At 40.4% G+C, this 27922-nt stretch overlaps 1 protein-coding gene across 2 annotated transcripts in view; it reads left to right on the top strand.

The window, feature by feature from the left end:
• The window catches only part of COL11A1 (collagen type XI alpha 1 chain), a 142650-nt gene that overhangs the window by 21027 nt on the left and 93701 nt on the right, over positions 1–27922 (top strand). Inside the window, exons 2-9 of one of the 2 annotated variants that reach the window (XM_079760722.1) lie at positions 2543–2710; positions 4715–4928; positions 7460–7622; positions 18367–18495; positions 24862–24978; positions 25240–25392; positions 25570–25662; positions 27600–27854. In XM_079760722.1, the coding sequence (XP_079616848.1) occupies positions 2543–2710; positions 4715–4928; positions 7460–7622; positions 18367–18495; positions 24862–24978; positions 25240–25392; positions 25570–25662; positions 27600–27854 (1292 nt within the window). The remainder of the gene's footprint in view (positions 1–2542; positions 2711–4714; positions 4929–7459; positions 7623–18366; positions 18496–24861; positions 24979–25239; positions 25393–25569; positions 25663–27599; positions 27855–27922) is intronic. The other variant, XM_079760721.1, reaches the window with a different exon arrangement.

The following is a 27922-nucleotide window of genomic DNA, read 5'->3' as shown; positions in this document are numbered from 1 at the left end:
TTTCCATAGAGAAAAGGCGTTTTTAAAAATATTTGAGACACTGTGCATGTACTTTCCTGGATTGTATATTGATGTTCGTTCAGAAGCTTGATGGAGTAAGTAGACGTCTTTATTATGAGAGGAAAGTACATTAGTTATACCATCAAAGGCAAAGTACATAAAGCTCATTCACAGGTTTGAACACAGCGAAGTCAATACCGCCCAGAATGTAATTAACTGAGGACATGACCAGGCGCGCACTGCTCACAGGCATGCCATCGTTCATGGGGAGATTCTAGAACACACTGGCCGTTACTGTAAGAAATATGAATGGGAATGGGAATTTTCAAAGAACACCATGGTAGCCGTCACCCTGTCTGTTCTGAGTGTGATAAATTGTGGTGATGATATCTCCTGACTCTAAAGCAAGCCCCAATTTCATTCTCATTAAGTCCTCCCAGAAATAGCGAATGTATGTTTTGAAATGTGATGGCGATGCCATTTTTTTTAACTAACAACTGAAAGTTTTCAAAGCAATAATAATTGGTTCTCACTTCCAACCAGGACTGATTTCTTTCCCGTCTGAACAAAACAGGGCTTTGCAAAATCTACTTCAATGGAGATACTGCCTCCTACTTACTTACTAGGCATAAAAAGAGTCTTTTTCATTAGAATCTAAATACGTGCAGTAAGGAGTATGTCTCAGACTCACTGATACACTGGCTGGCACATGGCCTTCTCTGAAATTTATAATTTTTGAATAAAAATAGGGAGCCAATAGAATGTAAGCATATTGAGTAATAGGATTCTGAAGCCTGGTTTTATCACAACGCTTACAGCTCATGATGGCTGGTTTTACTTGCTCAGTGAATTAAATGAGACTTGGTGGTGGATCAGGAAATTGGAAGGTCTGAACATATTCATTTGTCCTTTTATGCCTGGCTTACTTCGTAGAGTGCTGTGTTTTGAAGGTGCATCTATGTTGTAGCATGTATCAGAACTTCATTCCTTCTTACGGCTGACTCATGTTCTAGTGCATGAATATACCACATTCTGTTCACATATCGATCTAAACTTGGGTTATTTCCACGTTTTGACTATTGTGAATAGTGTAGCAATGAACATTGACATACAGGTATCTGTTTAAGTCCCAGCTTTCAACATTTTGGGTATATCTCTCAGAGTGGAATTGCTTGGACTTATGGTACTTCTATGTTTAGTGTTTTGAGGAATATTTTATGATTCCACTTAATGTGAAATATTTGAAGTAGGCAAATTCATACAGACAGAAAGTGGAGTAGAGGTCACCTGTGGCTTGGAGGAGGGGGAAATGGGGAGTTATTGCTTAATGGATCTAGAGTTTCTGTCTGGGGTGCTGAAAGTTTCGGAAATAGCGATGATGGTTGCACAACAACGTGAATATAACCATGCTACTCAATTGTACACTTTAAAGTGGCTAGAGTGGCAACTTTGATGGTATATATAATCATGACATATATAAATGAATAGTATAGTATACCAAAACCAGAGAATCGGACACTTAAAATTGCCTGGTATGTGAATTATATTCCAATACAGCTGTTTACAGCATCATGTTTATCTGAAGGGGAAATTTAAAGTTCCAAACTTATTTTCTACTGATCACCTCATGGCAGCAGGGGGCAGCTGGAATGAACTGGATTTGGAAAATTTATGCTTCTGCCAACAAATAGGCCTGACCCTGCACCCTGAGACTACATAAAAGGGGGAAGGGCAGGATTACTCACCTCCGGGGACTTTAAATATCGAAGCATGAAGCAATGTCCGTGAAGTTACTCTGGCAAATGCAGGTGGTGAAAGTCAGCAAATTACACATCCATACATTCAGGCAGGCACACAACACACAGATGCACGCATACCCACGCAAGTGTAGGCTTCTCTAAAGTACTTTGCGAATATCTAATATCACAAAGCACGCAAAACAAGGGCATTACGTTCTGTTACTATTCTTTTACTATCTTATCTTTGTGCCGACCACATGACTTAGTAACTGCTCATTGGCAGCATTTATGCATAACATTTATTCTGAGTTTGAATCTTCAGAATCACCTTTGTTTAGATTATGAAGAGTTGAATGGTAAATCTGTTAGAAGTTAATGGAACATTACAGATGCTAGCTTTCACTTTAATGCCAAACAATGCAATTATTTAGAATAATGAAAGATTTTATAAATTGAAGTTGTGGTGCATCAGAACGTCTGCAAATTCATATACAAGTCATATTAAATTCTAAATCTATATACACACACGCATAAATATTTATATAAAAGTAAATATTCTGCTTTGCTCTGGCATCGTTTGGTTCCAGCTAGAGATCTTTTGTATTTGGGAATGTTTTGGTTTAGACTTTACCTGCTGCCCCACTCCTCAGCTCCCCACCCAAATGTTAGGGAAGCAGGACAGGTGATACACAGATTTTGTACGTGGAACCGCAAACGATTTCCTCTGTTAAAAAAAAATATTCATTTTTATATTCGATTGTTTTGTTCGATTACATTTTTCTTATTTTTAACTTATTTTTCAGCTGCTCCAGTTGATGTACTAAAAGCTCTAGATTTTCACAATTCTCCAGAGGGAATATCAAAAACAACGGGCTTTTGCACAAACAGAAAGAATTCGAAAGGGTCGGATACTGCTTACAGAGTTTCAAAGCAGGCTCAGCTCAGCGCCCCGACAAAACAGCTCTTTTCAGGTACGTTCACTGCATTACTATGGCTACCACTATGTTACTTCTCACTATTTCTTTTTATCCTACTTTATAATGCACGGTTATGGTGGGGAACATGTCATTTTTATATATCAGACAGCAAATAGATGGTGGTCACCAAGGCAACAAGGAAAAGAATGATTTTAAACATATACTTTTATTGATTTCAGAGAGGAAGGGAGAAGGAGAGAGAGAGAAACATCAATGATGAGAGAAAAAAAATCATTGATCGGCTGCCTCCTGCACGCCCCCTACTGGGGATCGAGCCCACAATCAGGGCATGTGCCCTGACAGGGAATCAAACTGTGACCTCCTGGTTCATAGGCTGACACTCAACCGCTTGAACCACGCCGGCTGGACTAATAATGATTTAGTTATTGCCAATTTTAACTCAGCACATTCACAGAAGATACACTTAGGAGAAAACCTAATAAAGCTCTTTTATTTCAAGATGACAAAACTTGAAGACAACATTCTGTGTAGCTCACTTTTGCAGAGAATCAGGCAGAATTTACTTATTGGGGAGAACAGAGCAACTTCACCTCTCATGCCTACCCATGTACAATTTCACCTACTAGGTGGTTTCAGTTCTGTTGTTGAACTACATTCATAGGGAATTCTCTCTGACATAGATAGTTGTGAACAGTTTTGAACAGTTTTGTTTTTTTAAATTTTTTCTTGTACAAACATTTTCTTCCTGGCACACATATATATTTTTTTCCAAGAAAAACGATTTTAAATATAATGTTACATGAATTTTGAAGAGTTTTAATTAGCATCTTCTAGGGAGAGACTAAAGTGGGTTGCCTAGGTTAGATTGACATTAAATCCTGATTTTTTAGATAACTATATTTTCCTTTTTAACCATAATCTTTAAGGTTATTGCTCTATTTTAAATTGGAAAATAACTTTATAATCAACAGCTTTTACTCTTTAGTTAGAAAGTGACAGTATTCAAAGGTACTGCTGTACAGATTGGATGATTAAATTGTTGTAATTTTTAAAATCTGATATAAATATGTTATTTTCTAAAATCCCCCTTCCTCTCTCTGTGTAGACTTTATTTTATATACATTTTCTTTGCTTAACTGTGTGAAATATATTCATGCTGTTCATTTAACTAATACACTCATTGACTAAATGCTTTCTAAGCACTGATACCGATCTTCCCCCAGGCGGGGTATTAGGGATATGATGGTGGGGAGGGGAGAAGGAGACAGACAGTCTGCCCTCTTGAATTTACCATCAAATTGGCCAAGTGTCTCACAGTTCTGGTTTATAATGACGTAAGCTTTTTTTATTAGTGGAACTGCGCTGTGTGATAGGAAAAACTGATCAGAAACTCTGGCTTTCAAAAGGATGGCTGAAAGAATATATTTACACCGTGTTGGTACCCTGCCTCTTTAGAGAGATGATGGATGGCCTCCGACGAGGCAAAGGCAGCAAATACAAGCCTGGCACCAAAGCGGGACTTGAGTGCTTTAAAAGTGCCCGTGCCCGCTGTGCTTGACGCTGTACTTGGCATCATGGTCTTGCTTCCTAACTTTTTATTTCATTTTATTTAATTACTGTGCTTTAAGTGAGTGGCTTTAAACTTGATATAGCTTAGACGACTGTTGCAGAAAAAGCTTAGTAGAGATTCTTTTCTATTTGTTGTAAATGTTTCAAATTGATTTGAGAGAGCAAGAGAAAGGAAGAGAGAGAGGAAAAAGCATGGATTTGTTGATCTACTTGTTTATGCACTCATTGGCCGATTCCCGAATGTGCCCTGACCAGGGGTCGAACCCACAACCTTGGTGTATCGGGACGATGCTCTAACCAGCTGAACTACCTGGCCACGGTCCCCTCTGTTTGCTTTTAAGCCTGTGTTGTTATCACTGAGTAAACTTAGGTGACTTACTAAGGCCACACAGAAAGCTGACAAATAACGGGGTGATCCAGGAGCAATTTGGAAATTCGGAATCTGACCCTTTGGCCTTTTCTTCTCAGGAGGAACTTTCCCAGAAGATTTTTCAATATTATTTACAGTAAAACCCAAAAAAGGCATTCAGTCTTTCCTCTTATCTATCTACAATGAGCACGGCATTCAGCAAATTGGCGTTGAGGTCGGGAGGTCGCCCGTCTTCCTGTTTGAAGACCACCTGGGGAAGCCCGCCCCCGAGGACTACCCCCTGTTCCGCACGGTCAACATCGCCGATGGGAAGTAAGTGCTCCGTCGCCCAGTGTCTCAGCCCAAAGCTGTTCTTTGGCTTGACTAATCCAGCAAGTGTTTAAACACAGGACACAGCTTTCTACAGCCCAGCGAGAGGGACAGGGAGAACACGCTAGCATGTCCAACCTGGCATAGTGTACAGTCTGGGCAGACAAATAATGAACAATAAAAAATGACTAATAAGCCCTGGCTGGTTTGGCTCAGTGGATAGAGCATCAGCCTGTGGACTGAAGGGTCCCAGGTTCGATTCCGGTCAAGGGCACATGCCCGGGTTGCAGGCTTGATCCCCAGTAGGAGGGCATGCAGGAGGCAGCCGATCAATGAGTCTCTCTCATCACAGATGTTTCTATCTCTCTCCCTCTCCTTTCCTCTCTGAAATCCATAAAAATATATTTTTTAAAAAATGACTAATAAATAGTATGTCAGGTGGTGATACCTGGGAGAGAGAAATGAGCAGGGGAGAGTTTAGGGAATGGGGGGAGAGGTGCACTTTTAAGAAGTGGGCTCAGGCCAAACCTCACTAGGACAGAGACTTGTGAAGGAGACGGGGCAGGTCACGCTGAGGATCGAAAGGCTGCTATTCCAGGAGGAGGGGGAGCAGATCCAGGGTGGCCGGGTGGTCCAAGCAAGGTCCAGGGTGGCAGCCTGCCAGGAGCAGAGCCGGACCGTGGGGATGGACAGCCACGTGGGCCCAGATGCCCTAGCACGTTGCTGTGCTGTCAGCACTTTGCGCTCTGTTCCGAGTGAGACGGGAAGCCACTGTAGGCTTTCTGAGCAGAGCGATGGTCTCCTTACCATGTACCAGTCAGATGAAGACGGAGGAACATTGGAAGGAAGCCTTACATAATACTTGGCATGCGCTACATACTTTCCTAAACACTTCATACACAGTTGATCTTCACAGCTCTTTGAAGAAAGTGATGGTAATACCCCATTTCACAGATAAGGCAACAGAGAGGTTAGGTCCCTCGCACGAGATCATATATTTGGAAAGTAGCAGAGACAGGCCATAGTTGTAGCCAATGGCTGACATAAGGGCAGGCTCTCCAATAACCACACCATTCTTCCGAAAATCATGCTGAATTCTGAATTCTGTGCCATCAACATTGTCTCTCACTCAGAGAGCAGTTCATTCCAATAAGTGCTTATGACTTTTAACACTTGAACTCATAAGTATTTTCTGTTCATGGAAAGCACATCCCTAGTGAGAATGGTTGAAGCGAGGACACGGGCATCTTAGCGGAAACGTGTGTGAATTTCACCCTCACAGTATGAAGAGGTTCCTCCATAGAAATCTTCGCTCAGTTCAAACCAAGCAGATGCCTGTGCTCGTTGAACGGGCTGTGGAAAGACCAGAGATCATGTGTATGTGGAAATATGCTTGGCCCTCATCCGTAGCCCTGCCAAGTCACATTTTAGGATCTAATCCTAGACATTTCTGGAATATTAATCTAGCACTTTTCATTTGGAAAAAAAAAGAAAATATAAGCCAGAGTGGCTTGCACCATCGAGTGAGCTTCACCCAGTGGTTATGTTAGCACCAGCTCCTGCTAATGGAACCCACCCTTTTACACCACGAGGCGGGCACGCACGTCTCCAATGGGCTGGTCATCTCTCCCCTCCCGCCTGTCATCATGCCCTGAATTAGCTCTCCCCCCACACACATGCAGACGGTGCTTGCTTTCAGCATGCCCGCCTCCTGCCAGCCCGGGGAAGAAGGAGAGAGATGGTGTCTCCGTCTTGGCTCCTGCCCACCGGAGTGATCTATAACTGTCTTGAAATTAAAATGGAAAAAGAAAACGAAAGCACTTGAAATAAAGTGAAGAAAGACAGGGAAGCACATTGTGTCTTACAATGAGGACGTCCCGGGGCTCCAGGTGGAGCGCCATTCAGTGAGAGGACACACCCCTTCGCAGCCGGCCTCAGGGGACCGCGGGAGAAGACACTGTTCTCTTTCTCAGTGGAATCCCACTTTGGAAGAAAGCATTTCCGTACCCCCTCTCCCACCCCCAGTCTCTTAGCAAATACCCTCTTTGGGACACGGTGAGATGAAGCTTTTGTTGCCACACACACAGGGAAGCCCGATGGCACCTCCTTATCAGCAGGGATAGCAGGGATGCTGAGCATCCATCCTGCTGAGCATCCTACCTGTGTCCCGATGAGGGTATTTAGCACCTTCCTGGTGAACAGTGAGCCTCCATCTGGCACAATTTCAGCTCACTTTCCCAATTTCAAATGCACTGTATTTTAAAATATATATATTTTTGTTGATTTCAGAGAGGAAGAGAGAGAGAAACATCAATGATGAGAGAGAATCATTGATTGGCTGCCTCGTGCACGCCCCTTATTTAGGAGTCGAGCCCACAACCGGGGCATGTGCCCTTGACTGGAATCGAACCCAGGACCCTTCAGTCAGCAGGCTGAGGCTCGATCCACTGAGCCAAACGGTATTTCAACGTGAGCGATGGCTCAGCCACCAGGCCTTGGGAGCTTACGCGAGGATTATTGTTGGGCTTTTGCAGGTGGCATCGGGTAGCCATCAGCGTGGAGAAGAAAACGGTGACGATGATTGTTGACTGCAAGAAGAAAGCCACCAAACCGCTGGAGAGAAGCGAGCGCGCCATCGTGGACACCAACGGGATCACGGTGTTTGGCACGAGGATTTTGGATGAAGAAGTGTTTGAGGTAAAGATGAGCCAGACTTTGTTTCCAGCTGGCTCTGGCTGAGGCAGGTGCGCCGAGTTAATGGCAGGCACCACCAAGAAGTGCCCAAACGGAGGCCGGCCGCTCTACAGGGTGACCTACTTTCGTCCCCTGTGGGCGCAGCGCTGATGTTTCCATTGTTGGGGGAGAGAATGAGTGGACAATGGCCACCCGAGCGCCTGGGAACCGTTGACAGAGATTGGGTGATGCGAACACAGGCACGCTATTCTCCGGGGAAGGCCCCGTGGCTCTGCTCTTAGTGCCTGCTATTCTTCCCTTTAGAGAAAAGGACATTTTCTTCACTTCCTTCTCTGGGAGATGAATTTAGAAAAATGTGCAAGTCACATATTCTGCTTTTCTCGGTTCTTTGTGGAGGTTTGCAAGGCACAAGAGAGATGGCAAAGGGAACTTAATGTTGTTCAAAGACTTTTTAAAAAATGATGTGAAGGTCATGGTAAAAGCTTTCTTCCAATTATGATTCCCCAGTTAGAGCCTCACATTCTTTCTGTTAACCCTCCAGGCCCCGCACCCCTAGCTGGTGCTTTCTGGTCATTTAGTTAATTGTGAGCCAAACAAACAGACTGGGGCCTGGTCCCCGGCGGGGCGCACGCCTGAGACATCATCGTTACTCTGATGGCTGTTTGTGCACAATCTCTAAGTCACTTACTTTTCAAAGTGGAACCGAGTGAAGCTGTGCAAGATATTACAGGTTAATAGACAAGTTTTAATGGAATATATGCTGTATTTTGTTGATATGTGAATCTATATATATCACATATATGTACATACACATATGTATCCACACATACACACAGACAGTATGTATTTTTATAAAAAGAACAGTGTAACTCGGAGTGTCAGTCTTGCATTCCTGTGCTTATATACCTCACCTGTGGCATCTATAATAATAAAAGCGTAATATGCTAATTAGACCGGATGTCCTTCTGGACAAAGCCAGGGCTTCGAGGGAAGCCCGGGTCCCGTTGCCAGAGGGAAGCCGGTGCCAGCAGCCGGGGGAAGGAAGGCCTACTCTTGTCGTGCATCGGGCCTCTAATAGTTTAATAATAATTGTTATTGGTAACATTTTCAGATTATTTGTTTGGGATTCCATGTATTTTGTATATTCTCCACTGGTATTTAAGCCCTAGATTCTAAACACAATGTTTTAACACATTATATCATACTAAGTGAAATCATAAATTGATCCAGGCAATATATAACCATATACTCTCACATCTTCCAGTACACAAATATTACATATTAACTTATTAGAGGAATGGATATTGTAAACAATTTAATTTCTAGTCTTGCAAAGTTAAAAAAAATTAAAATGTATGTGTGTGTGTGTGCGTGTATATACATATATATATATACATATATATACACACATATATACATATATATATATATACACACACACACACATATGTATATCTATAATTGATTTTGAAGAGAGAGGAGGGTGAGAGAGAGAGAAAAACATTGATTGGTTTCCTCCCCTACATGCACTGACGGTATCAAACCTGAAATCTAGGTATGTGCCCTGATTGGGAATCAAACCCGTGAACTTGGGGTGTACTGGGTGAAGCTCCAACTAACTGAGCCACCCAGCCAGGGCGAAAAGTTTTATTTTAAGTGTAAACTAGTTTTACAGGCTAAATTTAATTTTGTAACACACACACCTTTTTCCATCAGAATAAAATTTTCTAATTCCTTTTGTGAAATTAATTCAGCATACCTGAATATGGTGTTAATATATCTTTTCCTAAAATTTTCTCAACTATTTTTCAATTCTTTTGGTTTTTACATTATGGTTCCTATCTAGACTTCTGAGTCATTGCAACTGAATGTGTAGAAATGAAACTAAAACTGACAGGAGATAGCAATGGTACCATGTATGCATTATTTTAGAGTTGGATCAACAGTTGTAATGAAGAAGAAGATGTAAAAACACCAGCAATTCATTTTCACTTCTTTGGAAATAGTGTCATTTCAATTTAGATGCAAATTTGTTTAGTGTATATAATTTTGTCTATATATTACCCTGCATTTATGGAATGGTACTATTCTGGCAAAAATGCTAAAAATGACCCTATTTGAATTGCAATCTGAGGACTTTTAGGAACAAAATATTTAACAGATAAGAAAAAAACTGAAAACATTTGTAAAATAATGATAAATTAGTTTATATGAAAATGCCCAAATGAATATATAGACCCCTAATTCGGATTCTTTAATTTCATTGTAGCAGAGGGAATATAAGAATTGATTCTGGAATGAGAAAAATCTGATTTTGAATCTCAGCATCTAGCTTAATCACGTTTCTCTGGGTAATTGCTTTATATATGTTTTAATTTTATCGTTCTTCAAATGGGAATAGTAATGGAATCTCCCTCATACATATTTATTTTTAAAAATGAGCTGATGTATATAAGGTGCTGAAAAGACTGGTATGCATACATATGGATCTATATTCTATGTTAATTTAATCATGCATTGACATACAACAGTTTTCCTGTTGTACATTCTATGGCTTTTGGCGAATGCATTCACCAATGTAGGGTCTTATGAAGTAGTTTCGTGTCCTAAAAATCCTCTGTGGTCTGCCTATTCATCCCTCCCTTACCCCCAAACTCCGGCAAACACTCATCTTTTTACTATCTCTGTAGTTTTGCCTTTTCCAAGATGTCACATAGTTGGAATCCTCCAGTTTTTAGTCTTCAGATTGATTTCTTTCACTGAGTCATATGCATTTATGTCTCCTCCATGTGCTTCATGGCCTGATAGCTCCTTGCTTTTCAGTGATGAATAATATCCCGCTGTCTGGCTGAAACACAGTTTATTAGGGCTTCTACTGAAGAGGATCTTGGTTGCTCCCAAGTTTTGGGAACTGTGAATTAAGCTGCTATAAACATCTGTGTGCAGATCGTGTAGGATTTTATTCTTTAAATTTGTTAAAGGTGTGTTTTATGGCCCAGAATGTGGTCTTTCTTGGTGAATGTTCCATGTGAGATAGAAAAGAATGTGTGATTTGCTGTTGTTGGATGAAGTAGTCTATGGAATTGAATTATATCCACTTGATTGATAGTGTTGTTGAGTTCAACTATGTCCTTACTAATTTTTTGCAGCTGAATCTGTCCATTTCTGGGAGAAGGTTGTTATACTCTCCCACTATAATATTGGATTAATCAAATTTTTTTTGGGTTGTTTTAGTTTTTGCCTCAAATAGTTTTGATGTTCTGGGTTTAGCCACACACACATTAAAGGTAGCTATTTTCTTGGACAGTTTTCTTCTTCATCATCATATAATGTCTCTGTTTAACCTGGATAACTTTCTGTGCTTTGAAGTCAACTCGAACTAAAATTAATATAGGTACTCTTACTTCCTTTGATTAGTGATAGCATGGTGTATCTTTCTCCACCCCTTTACTTTTAATCTATATGTCTTTCTATTTTAAGTAGGTTTCTTGTAGACATCGTATACTTGGGCCTTGTTTTTTGATTCCCTCTGCCAATCTCCCTGGGACTTGTTTTTTTTTTTATCCATTCAGATAATGTATATGTAGTTATTTCTAAGAGGGGATCTTATGGCTGGCATGTACAAATAGTTCTATGTATCTACATGACACATCTCAGACATGGCTTCTGACATGTCTTCTGACATGTCTCCCTTATCATGCTTTATTATATTCTGCACAATGCTTGACACTCTTTAATTTTTCTTAGTTTCTCTTTCCCCATCTGGAATCTAAGCTCCAAGAGGGCAGAGGCTTTGTGCTATATATACTCAGTGTTTAGAATAGTGCCTTAAATTTATTGTTGTCTAAATGAATGAATAAGCATACTTTTTAGCTCTTATTAATTCAATGGGTTATAACTCTTCTGTGGCAAGAAAGGAGACAAGAGGCCAGGTATGCTACCATTTTTCCAAGAGCTAGAAGTTTAAAACCCCCTTAAAAAAATAATAACAGAAAATGTCCTTTCCCTGGTGAAGGAAATAGTCCTACAATCCAGGAAGGGTAGAGAGTCCCAAACAAGATGAATCCAAGAGACCCACACCAAGACACAACATAATGAAAATGCAAAAGGATAAAGACAAAGAGAGAATCTTAAAAGCAGCAAGAGAAAAGCAGTTAGTTACCTACAAGGGACCTCCCATAAGACTATCAGTTGATTTCTCAACAGAAACTTTACAGTCCAGAAGGGACTGGCAAGAAATATTCAAAGTGATGAAAAGCAATAACCTACAACCAAGATTACTCTACTCAGCAAAGCTATCATTTGGAATTGAAGGACAGATAAAGAACTTCCCAGACAAGAAAACGCTAATGGAGCTCATCACCACCAAACCAGAATTCCATGAAATGTTAAAAGGTCTTCTTTAATGATAATAATAATAAGAAGAAGAATAAGAAGAAGAAAGATCAAAATATGAACAATGAAATGGCACTAATACATATCTATCAACAATTAAATCTAAAAAGCAAAATAAATGAAGAAAGCAGAACAGAAACAAGCTCATAGATACAGAGAATATTTTGATGGTTGCCAGATGGGAGGGTGTTTAGAGGATGGGTGAAAAAAGTGAAGAGATTTAGAAGTACAGATTGATAGTTACAGAATAGTCATGGGGATATAAAGTACAACCTGGGGAATATGGTCAATAATGTTCTCACAGCTATGTGTGGTGTCACGTGGCTATGAGATTTATAGGCATGATCTCTTAGTAAGTTATATAATGTCTAGTCACTGGGTGTACATCTGAAACTAATGTTGTAAGTCAACTGTAATTAAAAATTTTAAAATGGTTAGAAATAATGAACATTTAACCCTTTGCACTCACTTGCTTTTTTTCTCGATTCCTTTATTCTAATGCTAACCGTGTCGAGTCACACTCGACATCCGAGTGCAAAAGGTTAATTTAACTAATTTATTATGTGGGGGGAAATAGAGCATTGATGGTAAATATTTTTCAGTAAAAATCCTTGACTAAAAGTATAAGACAAATGTGCACTTTTGGTGGCCATGTTTTATTCAACTTTAGGCAGTTTCTGTGATACTTGGTAAATAGTTGTTGAATTAGTAACACAGAAACACTACCCATTTTCTTACAATTGATTTCCCAAGCTGGTGTTGGTTAAATATAAGGACTGTGTGGGTAGCAGTTCTGTCTCTGATTACGTGGTTTCCCTCCTTCCGCGCAATCGATGATGCATTTTTCAGTTACACTAGAATTCTAAGCATCTTGGCAGCTTTCCTTTTCCACACAAAATTCTTGAGAGGAATCATTAACTGGATGGAATGTTGGAAGAGAATCACTGCGATGAGAGCTAACGCCCCAGCAAATTCAGAAGTCTGGGTAGACAGGAAGCATCAGTTTCCAATTAATCTTCTGGCAGTGGGAGTTGCTCCTGGAGAAGCATGTGCCATGTTTAAGATTTAATGCTGGTCGTGTTCCTGAACATACAAACAAAAACTCCTCCTGAGACCCCCATACATTTAACAAAGCTCTGATATCAAAGGGGAACTGGGCACCTTATGGAAATACTCTAGAATTTTGTTAGGCAATGGCTTTGACAGTGGCGCATGCTCGAAACTGCTTAGCTAAATGCACCTTTCTTTCTCGTGTGTTATATATTTTTTCCTGATTGCCTATCCTTATAGAATAATGACTTTAAGGCTCCTTAATCTCAATCGTTTGGAATTTATTTTTAGAACGTCCACAGATGGATTGTCCAGCAGCATTTTTTAAGTTTTACAGGGTCCATATACACATTGCCTAGAAATTTGGTTTAAAGATGTATTCTCCTTGAATGGCCCTCAAATACTGAAATAATTATACCTAATATGTATATACACTTTACACTTTAAAAACTGCTTAAGTACATATTGTTTTTTAAAGAAGCTCTAGGAAATGCAAGACAAATAAATAATAGTGTTCTTCATTTCAGGTGTTGAAGTCGAGGCTTGGAGTGGTGAATAAATTCATTGCCCGGGGCTCTATTTATCGTGTGCCCGCTGTCCACAGGCTTATTCCAGAAAGGGAGGAAGCTTAGAGAATGAAACAGAGAGGGCCTTGCTTTCTGAAGTTTGTATTTGAGTGAATTTTATTGATTGAACAGTGGAGACTGGCTGAGGAAGGAGAGGATCCCAGACTAGAAACTGTACCTTTGTGCTCTGGTAGAAACTGTACTTTCCAGGCAAGCGACATAGACTGATTATTTGAATCCTTAAACTTAGGACATGCATGAAGGCGAGATGCCAAGCAGTCTCAAGGCCTCAAGTGCAGCAAGGTTGTCGAGTAGCATCGTTTCCTAAAACGTTGTTTCATTATAACTTGGATGAGGCCCTGTGAGAACCTAACTCTCGAGCTGTTAGCTGGATTTCCAGTGCCAGTTCTTAGGAACCAGCTGCTGTGTTGCACAGTTCAGGGGATGCCCACGCTGGGAACTGACTTCAACCAGGCACTGGTGGGTCTCACAGAAAGATGAGGCGTTGAGTCTGAAAATTCAGATGCCTCACATTGACCTATGGACAAGGGGTCTTTAAGCAGTAAACCAATCTTGTAGGACACTTTTTCAACAACGGTGATTTCTTACACAGGCACAAAAAGCTAAATTTTTATTAACTTGTATATCTCATAGAGCTAAATTTTTATTAACTTGTGTATCTCATAGATGTAACTATGAGAAAATAGAAATAGTTGAGCCTTATAGAGAATTATTATTAGCCGGCTGGCATGGTTCAGTGGTTGAGCATCAACCTTTGAACCAGGAGGTCATGGTTCAATTCCAGGTCAGGGCACATGCCTGGGTTGTGGGCTCGGTTCCCAGTGTGGGGCGTGCAGGAGGCAGCCGATCCATGATTCTCTCTCAGCATTGATGTTTCTATCTCTCTCTCCCTCTCCCTCTCCATTCCTCTCTGAAATCAATAAAATGTATTTAAAAAATAATAAAATAAAGAGTTATTGTGTATGTATATAAAACAAAAATGAAAACAAGCCAAACAAACATTGTTAGAATACATGAATTCTGTTTTATTATGGAAAGGAGGGTACGCTATGCTATCACTTATAGAACTGGTCTTTTAAAAACATGGCAGGAACCTTTTGCAGTGCACATGACATTTGGCAGAACCTCCTCAGCATAGGTAGGTTCTGTCAGGTTTTCTTACATGTGCTTTGCCCTAGACCAGTGGTCGGCAAACTCATTAGTCAACAGAGCCAAATATCAACAGTACAACGATTGAAATTTCTTTTGAGAGCCAAATTTTTAAAACTTAAACTTCTTCTAACACCACTTCTTCAAAATCGTCTCGCCCAGGCCGTGGTATTTTGTGGAAGAGCCACACTCAAGGGGCCAAAGAGCCACATGTGGCTTGCGAGCCGCATTTTGCCGACCACGGCTCTAGACCCATGTTCTCTGTAGGCAAACGCTATTGTGTAGACCTGGCTTCCACAGCTGCCCACGCAAGGAAATTCCATCCACTCAACTCTAAGCTTCGCAGGTCATTGGAGGAGAAGGTGGCTTGTCACACCTTGTGTGCTCCAGATGCCCATTTTACTGGGTCACCTCACCTTTTCCAGCTGTGGGATTTTCTGTGACTATTGAAGCTAAATATGTACAGTTCCCTCAACCTCAGGATGCTTTTGTTTATCTGCAGCCTGTCTCGCAGCCTGTCATGTGATTAACAGAAAAGCACTGGAAGATGCCTGCTGGGAGGCGGAGAAAAGCAGATTTTTAACTGCACTTTCCAGTGACTTTTCAGTCGTGGTTCTTATGGTAGAAAATGTGACACCTGCAGTGAGAATTTATGGTGGAAAGGTTGGCAGGGTTCCATTTAATGAAGTCAAGTGCCTTGACTAAAATAGTAAGTGCTTAGGAAACCGTAATTCTCTTAAAAAATACAGGATTTTAAAAGTACCACATGCGTATATGAGATAGGCAACATTCTTCTATCTCAGGGACATCTCCACTTGGTTCGTTATGTTTTCTATAATTTAAGTTTGGGATTATAGATTTCGCTCTTGGAGAGGGCCACAGATGTGATCTCTCAGTGTGTTCTTTTTATAAACGATGAGTGAGGTTGAGTGACTTGCATCATTCCAACTAGTTAATGGCAAACTGGGAGAAAATTCCAGAATCAAGATTTCTAATTGAAACCCTTCATGAGACCATTACTCAAGGAGGCCTTATTTTTTTTTATACAGCCTAATGAAGAATTCTGTATTCACATTTCTCGTGGTTATTGATGATTATTTATAATAATTCAGTCGTGGCTTCTCAGTGGTCTAAATTGATCAGTTGGTGTTGTCCACCTTAAAAAATGAAATAACACAGCCGTTAGCTACCCGGATTGAGTTTATTCAGAAATAGCAGAGGATTTGCAACTCGGGACAGCAAACTATGGGGAGACACAGGCAAGTAAGAGGAGAAAAAGGGTCATTTCTTAGTGCTCAGTGTTAAGAGTCTTTAACATCTTAATATCTTTACTTTCACCAGGCCCTAAATAACACCTGTTAATAACATGTAGAATGCAGAGAAAACTGGAGTAATTTTGAAGTTATTCAGAATGACCTCAGGAGTTCTGGAATCCAGTTCCTGTTCTCAAATCTACAGGGCCTGGAATCTGAATCAAATGGACATTCACTCAGGATTTTTCTGGGCCTTAGTATAATTAATAGGGTCATGAACCATAGATTCATGTCAAACTAGTTTCCTGTTTAATTAGACCCACGTGGAAACAGATTGTTTCAAGAGCAGAATACAGTTGACCCTTGAACAACGTCGGGGTTAAGGGCACCAACCCTCCATGCAGTCAAAAATCTGCGTATAATTTTGACTCCCTCAAAACTTAGCTACTAATAGCTTAATATGGACAAGAAGCCTTACTAAGAATATAAACAGTCAATTAACACATATTTTGTATGTCAGGTGTACTATCTATATATATAAAAGGCTAATATGCTAAGTGTTCCTCCTACTGTATGGCCGGTCGCTATGACGTGCACTGACCACCAGGGGGCAGACGCTCAACGCAGGAACTGCCGAGCTGCAGTGACTTGGCAGCGGAGGTTCTCGGGTGATGCACCCTGAAGCCAGAGAGGAGGGAGCCTGATTGCAGGGCCACGCGATTCCACCTTTGGCCATGGGTTGTGTTGTTGCTGGGGCATTGTCGCCCCAAATCTGGTTTACTGCACACTTGCATTTGCGTTCCACACCCTGTACCACAGCTACTTTGCAGAGTGCCCTCTCGCACTCCGGGACCCCTCAGGGGATGTTGGAGAGCCGGATTCGGCCCGATCCCTACAGGCCATGCTGAGGGTCCTCACCTGCTGGAGGGACCCCACAGACGTCCTTCGAGCCATGGCACCACCCCAGGTGCAGCTGGCTGGGAAGGGACCGTGGGAGGTTGGCTCCAGGGTGTGTTCGGTCCTTCTCACCCAGTCCCGCCCCGCCGGCCACCTTCTAATTAATTTTTTCAATGTGCATGAATTCATGCACCAGGTCACTATATTCTTACAATAAACTAAGTGAGAGAAAAGGAAATGTTACTGAGACAATCATAAGGTTCATCTGAGAATTTTTAAAATTTGTCACAAATCTCCAAAAATGTTCTAACATATTTATTGAAAAAAATCCACATACAAGTGGACCCATGCAGCTCAAACCTGTGTTATTCAAGTGTCAACTGTAGTGGAAGAGGTGTGAGTTTCACTTTCAATCCTATAAGACTGTTTTTAACAATGAGCAGTAAGTGATTTTTCTTCCTTAGATATGTAAAAATACACCACACGTGATCTTGAGTAAGTCTTACTCTAGACCAGTGGTTCCCAACCTTTTTTTGGCCATGCCCCACCTAGCATCTCTAACATCCTGATGCCTTCCTTCCCCTCCCCCTCCCACCTGTGACATATACTATAGTTCTTATTATTCAGAAAGTGAACTCCTATTCATGTGGAGGAAGCCTAAAAGGCCATTAACTTGGTCTAAACAAGCTTCCAAAGAACATGGCATCCATGAAAGAGGAAAATAAAAGAACGAAAGGAGAATTGAAGTACTGAGGAAGAAATCACTAAGAAATGGTTAAAAAAATAATGATACTATGAAGTTATATGAAAAAATAGCAAATAAAGTTTCAAAACATATAATAGAGAACTGAAATGCATAAATATGTCACAATATATATTTATATACTGTACTAGAGGCCCGATGCATGAAGATTCGTGCAAGAATGGGCCTTCCTTCCCCTGGCTGCCAGCACTGCCTTCGCTCTGGCCGGAGCCGCCTTTTTGCTCCGGCCTGGAGCCACCTTTCTGTCTTCCCACACTGCCCAGAGGCCCAGAGTGGTTGGGGTGGTGCAGAATACCTGCGTCATTGCCATGGTGACGACGCAAGCATCCCACCCCACCCCCAGCTGCTCAGTGCCTGCATATGCAAATTAACCCACCATCTTTGTTGGGTTAATTTGCATACTCACTCCTGATTGGCTGGTGGGTGTCGTGAAGGTACAGTCAATTAGCATGTTACTCTTTTATTAGTGTAGATATGAGGCCCCTAGAACCATAAGAAATGCAAAAAATTCACAGTTAATAACTCATTCTCAAATTGCCCCCCTTACAAATAAATTGGTCCGCCTGTGGAGCATGTGCCCCCTGTGGGAACCACTGCCCTAGACCTCTGTATATTTGAATATGCTGACCACATCCTTGTTTGTTTCTGGGCAGGGGGACATCCAACAGCTGCTGATCATCAGTGACCCCAAAGCCGCCTATGACTACTGTGAGCATTACAGCCCCGACTGCGATTCCTCGGTGCCCAAGGCCGCGCAGGCTCAGGAACCGCAGATCGATGAGGTGAGGACCAGAAGGTGGGCCAGGGGTCTCACTTCAGTGGCAGAGACGCAGTCCTGCAGTTTGGAGGCTCATCCCAATGTATTCCTTTTTCATTAAAGTACCCTTTGTACTTAATAGCGCTCGATAGATGGGAAGAACTGACTCGAAATGGCTTTTGGTGTTTTTTCCTCTTATTAAAGTATTTTGTAATTTAAGTTTCTTAAAAATAGACATACCTCCCTTGTATACAGTGTATATAAGCATATTGCATTTTTTTGGAGGGGGAGAAAAAGATAATTTCTAAAAGCTCTATTTTTGCCCTTAGCACTTCAGTCATTAACTCTGCTTCAAGATAAGGCTGACAGAGCTCTGGAGATTCCCCATTTCCCAGGCCTTGAGAAATGCCTGCAGATGAGAAAGGGATACTTGAGCCACCTTAAAGTTTGTAGGTTGTGAGGGAATTTCTTTCTATTTCTGGTAGTGTTATACTACCATATCATATACTACATTGATATATGTTTTCTTTTTCTTGCACAAAATTTGATGTAAATCACAATGAAATGAAAAGCAGTATGAACTGATTGTGGTAATTAAACTATTCATGTACTTTTATTCATGTTATGTCACATTATTTGGAATTCAGGTGTAAAACCATTCTCCCAAGAGATTGTTTTCCCAAGAAAATTCATCACGATGAAATCTGACTCTGTTCTCATTCAGACCAAAAATACGCATGTCTAAGTTAGTACACAGAGCAATTCTGTCAGCCTTGACTATCCCATGAACAAGAAATACAGTACAGCATACCCTTTCTCCAGACCTTTCAGTAATATTCATTGATGTGGATTTTCTGGAAATCAAAAAGTAAGCAAACTGGAAGTTAGTCTTTGGCTAGTCTCAAAACTATGTATTTAGATTCTTTTCTCAAATTGAAAGTATTACATTTTAGAAGGGATGGTGGAAGTTGAAAAGCATTAAAACTGTCCTTGTGTTTGAAAGTAGCTCAAATAGCATTTGTATTCTAAATACACGATTATTAGTGCCACCTTTTGAGTTTTACTATCTAGAACAGGCTAAGACTCCTATCTTTTAGTTTTACATAGTTATTTTGAATATTACCTTTGAAATGTTGAAAATATGTATTTTTTACATTATTTTTAAAAGTCTTATAGTGATTTCTGTTGCAATGATCTTTTCCATGACTTAATATTAATTTTTTTTCAAAACAGGAAAAAGTCTTAAGAAGCTGACAGGAAGGTCAATATGAGAAAGAAAAGAGAAATTGCTTGGATACTTGTGTTTGCATGTTTACCCATTCTCAACTGCTTCCTGCTTTTTATTCCCTCGTGGTCTTTAAAACAGATTTCTCTGAATCCCAAGAGGATAGGTAAAATAGCCATCAGCTGTAGTGCTTTTATACCTTGCAGATTATGCAGTAATTCCATATTAAAATGTATGACATTTAGTATACGTGTTCAGGATTGATAAAGTTTATTTTGTTCCTGTTTTAAGAACGATAAGGCTTATATAATTTTAGCAACAGATATGGCTCTGATTTTTTTTTAAAGAATAAAGGTATGCGTTCTTAATATGTTACCTTGAGGTGACATTCCCATTTTTTAAATGCTATTAGCCAGGTAGCTGAATTCTTTTGAATCAAAATAAGACTGTTTATCCCTTTTTTATCTTAAGTTCATTTAAAAGTAAACTTGCCTTCACTTAAAATAGTAAACCTTTTTCTATTTTAATGGTCTATACATATATTTATTTAACATTTTCAGATGTCAAATTTGTTGATATATATGTATATACTACACACATACATACATATACTAACATATATACTAGTATATGTATGTATATATTGATTTCAGAGAGGAAGGGAGAGGGAGAGAGAGAGAGAGAGAAATATCCTGCACACCTCATACTGGAATCGCACCCACAAACCCGAGCATGTGCCTGACTGGGCTCAAACTTGTGTTTGTTGCAAGCACTTGATGCAAACAGCATATCGCTGGAGCAAAGGCTGGCCGAAGTCTGCTGGGTGATGCGTCACAGCATCTCCAACTAGTTTCTCTGCTGAACATGTCACAAGGGAAAGTTTACATCAGCCATTGGTTTTTTCCAATTCTAAGGACACTGATACTTCAATAATGAGATAGCCATTTTATACTAGTATGTGAAAACCTGGCTAACCATATCTGCAAGCAATTCTTACATTAATTTTGAATTCTAATATATCATTATATTTCAAAAATACATTAAAATTGATGTATGTTCTACCTATACAAAATAGGAATGCAGTGTTATTTGCTAATGAAAATGAAAATAAAGTACAATGTGGAGCACCAAGCATACATGCTGTACTTTATATTAGTTAATTTTATATTAGTAAATTTGTGACATTGCATATTTATTATTCTTAATTTGAATTAATAAATATGTCAGTTTCTTTTAGAAGTTAACTGAACTGTGCTTTTTCTAACTTGTAATTTAGACTAGTTAGTTTCCTCTGAATAACTCATTCTTATTCACTTTTAGTTAATTTTTTATGTGTTTGGCACAATAGTGAAAAACGTATCATGTAGATAGATTTGAATATAGTGATAACATCATCAAACTTAAATTTTATTTGAACCTACACAATACCCTCTACTGGTATATGGAAGAATAACTAACATTAAAATCATGATGGTTTTGATGTTAAATCTATATATGGTTCTTTCTTCATGTATTGCACAGACTATAATGCCTTATATCCAGTAGGCAATTGATGGTCTTCCATATAAAAGATAAAAAAAAGAAAACAAAGATAATCTTTAAAAAATTTTTAAAAATAATTGACTTCCCCAAATGTAGTACCCTAATTTTCCATTCATTTAATATGTGTCATATATCCCAGCTCTCGTGGGTGCACAGATATCTGCCGATGCCACTGTTTTCTACCAAATGAAGCCAGAACAGACGTGATGACATTTCTCTCCTCACAGACACTCATTCATGCTCGGCTGCTCACAGACAACGTGGCAGTCATGCCTCCACTGCTTATCTTTCTGCATAGATTCACCTGTTGATCACAATAGGGTCTCTCTTCTTCACCCGTCTTTAAGGCATCCTCACACCCCATAGTTGGAAAGCTTCATGTAGACAACAAAGCCTTAAGTCTGCTCAGGGGGATGTTGTGCAGATAAAAATAAGAACAAAAGCAGCGATGCTTTCCAATGACCCGAGTAGCCCCAGGAAAGAGATGCCATCAGTGCTTAGGGTGGTGAGCCTGTTACCTCCTACATCCTTACAGTCACAACCGCGTCTTCTTGGTCCCCATTTGGAAAGAGTTCAAACAGAGGAAAGAATCATGGAGGTTAGACAAGGTTTACTCCTACAAGGGAAATCCTTGCTCTAAAGATAACTGGCTACTTTGGCACAGGTTTATCTATAGATGGATATATAGGTAGGTAGGTAGGTAGGTAGGTAGGTAGATAGATAGATAGATAGATAGATGATAGCGTTAGCTATTATCTTTATATATATAAAGCCTGAATACCAGACTTTAAGACACATTTAAATTCTCCTTTTACGCCTTTCTTTATTGCTTTTTTTCTTTACAATTCATTATAGATGCACGTGATTCTGAAAAGCATGCTGAATTATAAAACTCTATTATAAATTATAAAGTAGACGGGCGATTTTTTTTGGCTGTTGTCTAGTTTCAACTAGTAGCTAGTAATGATAGAACCCCGATATTCCTTATTTCAACATGACTCCTTCGATAATATCCACTCTCCATGGATGTCTACTGCATCTCTATCTAATTCAGTTCTTAATTATTTTATTTGACCGTGCTATTAGTAATGCTTACATTAACTTTCCTAGAAATCATTGGCATGTTGTCTCGCTTGCAGAGGCGTAAAGAAACAAAAATGTCTAAAGTGCTATCCACATGCTTTTTTCTATTTTACCAAATTCTAGTTAAAGTTTTGTTATAAGGCATCCAATGCATGTTTATTGAAAATGAAGATACTGCTGGAGAAAGAAAATGATGACTCTGTTTCTATTCATTTAGTCAAGTGGGAGTTTTGACCATCATAAAGAAGGCTGGAGCGCCATGTTTATTTCAGCATGACCTCAGCTGCACCAGCGAGGAGGGGTCCCCCTGGGGCGGGTGCCTCAGAAGGGCCAGATGGGCAGTGTCGCCACAGTGGTCACAATCCTCTAGGCCAGTGGTCGGCAAACTCATTAGTCAACAGAGCCAAATACCAACAGTACAATGATTGACATTTCTTTGGAGAGCCAAATTTTTTAAACTTAAACTTCTTCTAATGCCACTTCTTCAAAATAGACTCGCCCAGGCCGTGGTATTTTGTGGAAGAGCCACACTCAAGGGGCCAAAGAGCCGCATGTGGCTCGCGAGCCGTGGTTTGCCGACCACTGCTCTAAGGACTTGTTGTTCGGGGGCAGATTCAAAAGAATCAGTTGAAATGCCAAGAGAGGTTCGGTTGGGATATAATTGGAATTTTACTAACTATAATATTTAAAAAGTTCCAAATAGTTTGCATTTGGCACTTAAAAAGTATATAGACTATATTAGTGTTAGCTTGTGGCGTTTGTTGCTTAATATTTCATGCTATATATGGCTTTACTGTACTTGGTTATTTTAATTAAAACCAATTATGAATATATCCTTCACAATATCTCTATTCTTCTTTACAGCTTAAAAGTTTGATAGAGATTTTGTCTGTGAAGGTGAACACATTACTTTCCTCATCATTCAATTTGCATTATTGTCTTGCATATCCTTCTACTAAGAACATAGCTCTTTCCGACACATTTTTTTTTTTTTGATACAGTAAACCCTCAATTTTGTGGATCTCGATTTAATGGACTTTGGATTTAATGGACAAAATTTCCAGTCCATATGTCATACGTGAAAATTAACACCCTGTTAATTTAAAAATGTTTTTAACCAAGATTTGTTTATAATTAAAGTAACAGGTTAACTGTTGTTTTTAACACATTTTCGCGAATAGGCTATATGTTGGAAAAAAACATGTAGTAATTTCACCAACATAACTAACTATTACATACCTAAAACTGTAGTCTACATATTTAAATCCAAGTGTCACTGCTCATAAACCATGTTCAGAAAATGATTAGCACGTGATCACACCGCATCACCAGTGTTAATGGGTTGATTGGTCCTGCGGTCACGTGGTGGGACTTACTGCAGCAGGTGGAACAGGTGCGTGTTCCCACGTGCGCTAAGCCCCGCCCAGCCGAGCACATCTGCGCATCAGGTGACGGGTGAAGGCCTGCATGTACTAAACCTGTTCAGTATTGATTTAAAGTGACAGGAATGCATATAGACAGCTTTTCTGTGAAGCTAAACTTTTTCATACATACTTACTTTTAATTACACAAATGCTTCTACATAAGTCAAAGCAGGTAAACTAATTTGTCAATTTTTTAACATATATATTCGGAAAACCTACTTTATAATATAACAGACTTTCAGCTTTAAGGGACATCCCCTCGCCTGAATTAGTCTGTTAAATCGACATTTTATTGCACACAAAAAAATAGTATAAAATACTATTTACAATGTGAGTTCAGTTTAGTAGTTTATGGTATCTAAATGGCATGCCCTTTTTTGGTAGATACAAAAGCAGTATATTTAACGTTTTAAATGAAGTGTTAAATATAAGCAGATATGAGTTCCAATCTTTTAATGCTTCACAAGTATTCTATGCTCATTTGGATTGTAAGTAGCAAATTTGAGATTTCTGAATAAATTTAAAATTTAATCTTTCCATTGGTTCTAGTATTCCCAATAAAATGTAGACTCATTCCATGTCCCTTGTATTCCTTCCCTGCCCTCTCCCCCCCCCCCCCCCACCCTCATTTCACAATAAATACCAAAACCCTTCCATACTTGGGAAGCCTAGTCTCTCTATTTTTTATTTTTATATATGCAGTTTTAAGAAAATAAGAAATCGCCCATTGAAATTACTGTAAAATTCTTATGGAGAAACCTTGTGGAGTAAGTTTTACAAACCAAAATTAATACGAGCATTTAGCAACTGTGTCCAAATACATAATTGCTGTGTCTGAGTTAATATTCGATAATTAAAAGTTTGAATTAACATTCAAAACTTGTAGTTTCTTCACAATCCTAACCACCATCCTGCTCTTAGAACACCTGCTTCGTCACGCCTGGGTTATTATACTCTGTGCGGGACAGTATAATACTTGGTGTGACGCCAAATAACATGCTTCCCTGTCTTCTTAACGTTTCCTCCAAGTGTCAACGTTAAGAAGACGATCCCTACTTGATTACTAGTGTTACCTGCAACTAACCACATTGCCTGATGTTTCTCCCCCGCGGTGTAGTATGCGCCTGAGGATGTAATGGAGTATGACTATGAGTATGGGGAAGCAGACTATAAAGAGGCTGACAGTGTGACAGAGACCCCCACTGTAGCCGAGGAGACCGTAGCACAAACCGAGGTAAACACCGCGTGGCGCCTGTGCCCGGGGCCCCGCTGCCTTCACCCTGTGGTCCCAGCGGGCACCGCTCCGCACACTCCCCGCCGCCCTCCCGTCCCCCCGAGTCCTGGGAGCCAGTAACGGTGGTTTCTCTTCGGCAGCCGCTGTCCCGAAGGCACGAGGCCCGTTTGGCGCTGCCTCCTCTTCCTCTCCCCGAGCCCTTGACTCCCCTTCTCACTTGACATTTATGTTTTCCATCCCCTCTCCCGCCGCGCTTTCCAGAGGAAGAAATCCAATTTCCAAAAGAAGACGAGGACAGTGGCCACTAACTCAAAGGAAAAGCCCAAAAAGTTTACACCCCCTAAATCTGACAAATGGGCATCCAAGAAGAAGAAAAGTTACCAAGCAGCGGCCACAGCCAGACTAGGGGTCCAGGTAGCAAAGCCAAAGCAATCAAGATCTGTCCTAGTCCAGCAGGAAGATCTGTGATGATGAGACGAATAGACCAACCCCCCTTTGGCTAGTCCCATAACCCCGTCAAATCCCGATTGTACAAGATTTGGGGTCGCGTCTCATTTCGACTAATTGCGTTCCCATTGCATTTGTTATCAGGCAAATATCGTGGAAGATTTTCAAGAATACAACTACGGGACCATGGGAAGCTACCAAACCGAAGCTCCCAGGCGGGCCTCCGGCACCAATGAGGTAATGCTCCTAGGCCCGGGTCAGGCTCAGCCCCAGGTTTGACAGTGGTCCCTGTCCTCCCGAGATGCCTCTCTCTGGAGGAACCCACAGGGAACCTCTGCACGTGTGGGGTTTCTATTGTCTCACCGAGGTGAGAGGAACAGTGACGTGGGTTCGCTGTCCCTAAACACGGGTCGTTCACAGTCAGTGTCAGTCCACGCCCGCACGGCTCCAGCTCCAAGCAGAGGCCACGCTGATCTGGCCGAGGGGCTGCTCTCCTTGCCTGGATGCTCCTGGGGTCGCCAGCTTCTCCGCATGGTGGTGAGCGGTATTCACAGCATCGCCTCCCCCGAGGAGAACCCCCGAGGGAAACTGTATCCTCCGGGGATGCAATTAGAGTTCTCCCAGCTGAGCATCACCACGCATTTTTATAACAGCCGCCTCCTGGGCACATGCAGTCTTCGCGGATCTTATTCGCTGTTTACAGTGCCACACTGGTTAGGATGATGGTTAAAATTACACACTTTAACTTTCCCGTTCTAGGAAAAGATTTAAGGAGCTGTAGGTACAAACCAAGCAGTCTTTCTGAATTTCCTGTCATGTGCACATTCTGATCATGCAAAAATGAGTGTATGATTCCGTTTAACTTTGTAAAATACCTGCCTTCCCTGGTATAAACAATGGCTGAGTGATTGAGTTATTAGAAACTTATGTGACCTGTGTCCCTGCAGGGAATTCACGCCATGGTGCATTACATGCAGATGCATGATCTAACAATGACATTTTAGCCTAAGAACAGATCAGTTTTATCTTGTCCAAATTAATCGTTTCCCAAAATGGGTATCTTGATTCAAGATGTTTATTTATCTACCCAAACTCACCCCGCTGTGTAGTTCTCAGCTCTGAACACAGTGAGAGCTGCTGGTAATGTGCACCCCCTGTAGACCCTCCTTGTTTGAGTTCCTGAGGTTACTGAACATTTCCCTTTAGTTAACAATGGCTACAGTTCAGCCACATTTTTATTCACATGATTTTGTGTAGTCTACTTACTTGTTCAATATTGCTTTATCATCTAGACTCACTATATAATAGAAAACAAGTTACTTAAAAATAGAAAACAAGTTATTTAAAAATCAAACTCAAAAAGTAGCAAAGTAAGTTATTTAATTTCAACTTCACCAAAATCAGAAGATGGCCAAAAATTGCATAATAAATATGATTTAGATTTATACTCTTATTAGAGAATTATTCATGAGAAAATGAAAATTACACTAAGTTTATGTTTCTGTATCTCCGATGTAGTGTTATTGATGTAATTTTTACTTTTAACTGAATGTTTCTTCTCTACTCTTTGAGATCTGACAGTGATATATTCAACTTGATTGTCTTAAATTGTGAGGACTGTATTTTATATTATATTGGCTTTAAAGAACTCTTTGGAGATATGAACCTTCCCTACACGCCAGATACTCCGCCAACATATCGCAATGATAAGTCTCAGTATTGGCGTGGATAGTTCATTTCTGGGATCGAGAGTCAACGTTACATGGCTTTTCTGGTGGTAATTATATCGCATAAGGATGTTCTGCGAGATTTGAAAATTAAGCAATCTTTCACTAAGCATATCTTATTATTCAAATTTTAAACTATAAAGTAAATATCAAATTGACTAACAAGGTTCTTTCCCATGGAACAAGCAAATACACATGTGGAACCCATGTGAATATTTGCCTTGGAACTCTTGGGAAACATGTTGGAAAGCCATGTATCCTTGTACATACCCATGTACAGAACTATTTCTCTCAACGATCCTGGCAGAAATAGTGCTCGGACTCGCTTGAGCAGCATTCGAACCGCTGCCCCCATCACATCCCACGGAACTGTGATTGCAAATGCTTACCTTGCTTCACTAACATTAACCTTCATGTTCTTCGATTCCTTGCAACTTAAATGAATAGCCAAGTCCCGTGGAAGATGTGTTTACTGAAGAATATCTAACCGGAGAGGATTATGAGGCCCAGAGGAAAAATCCCGAGGATACACTGTATGAGAACAAAGAAATAGACGGCAGGGACTCTGACCTTCCGGTAGATGGAGATTTAGGCGAATATGATTTTTATGAATATAAAGAATATGAAGATAAGCAAACGAGCCCCACTAATGAAGAGTTTGGTCCAGGGGTCCCAGCCGAAACAGATATCACAGAAACCAGCGTAAGTCTGTGTTACGCTCTGTGTCGTTGTGTGTCCTTTTGGGAGTATTCCATGTTCACCCTGATGTC

Source organism: Cnephaeus nilssonii, assembly GCF_951640355.1.
Source record: "Cnephaeus nilssonii genome assembly, chromosome: 21".
NCBI classification, from domain to species: Eukaryota; Metazoa; Chordata; class Mammalia; order Chiroptera; family Vespertilionidae; genus Cnephaeus; species Cnephaeus nilssonii.
Note: the sequence above shows the minus strand (reverse complement) of the source record. Positions and strands in the feature narration are given on the sequence as shown.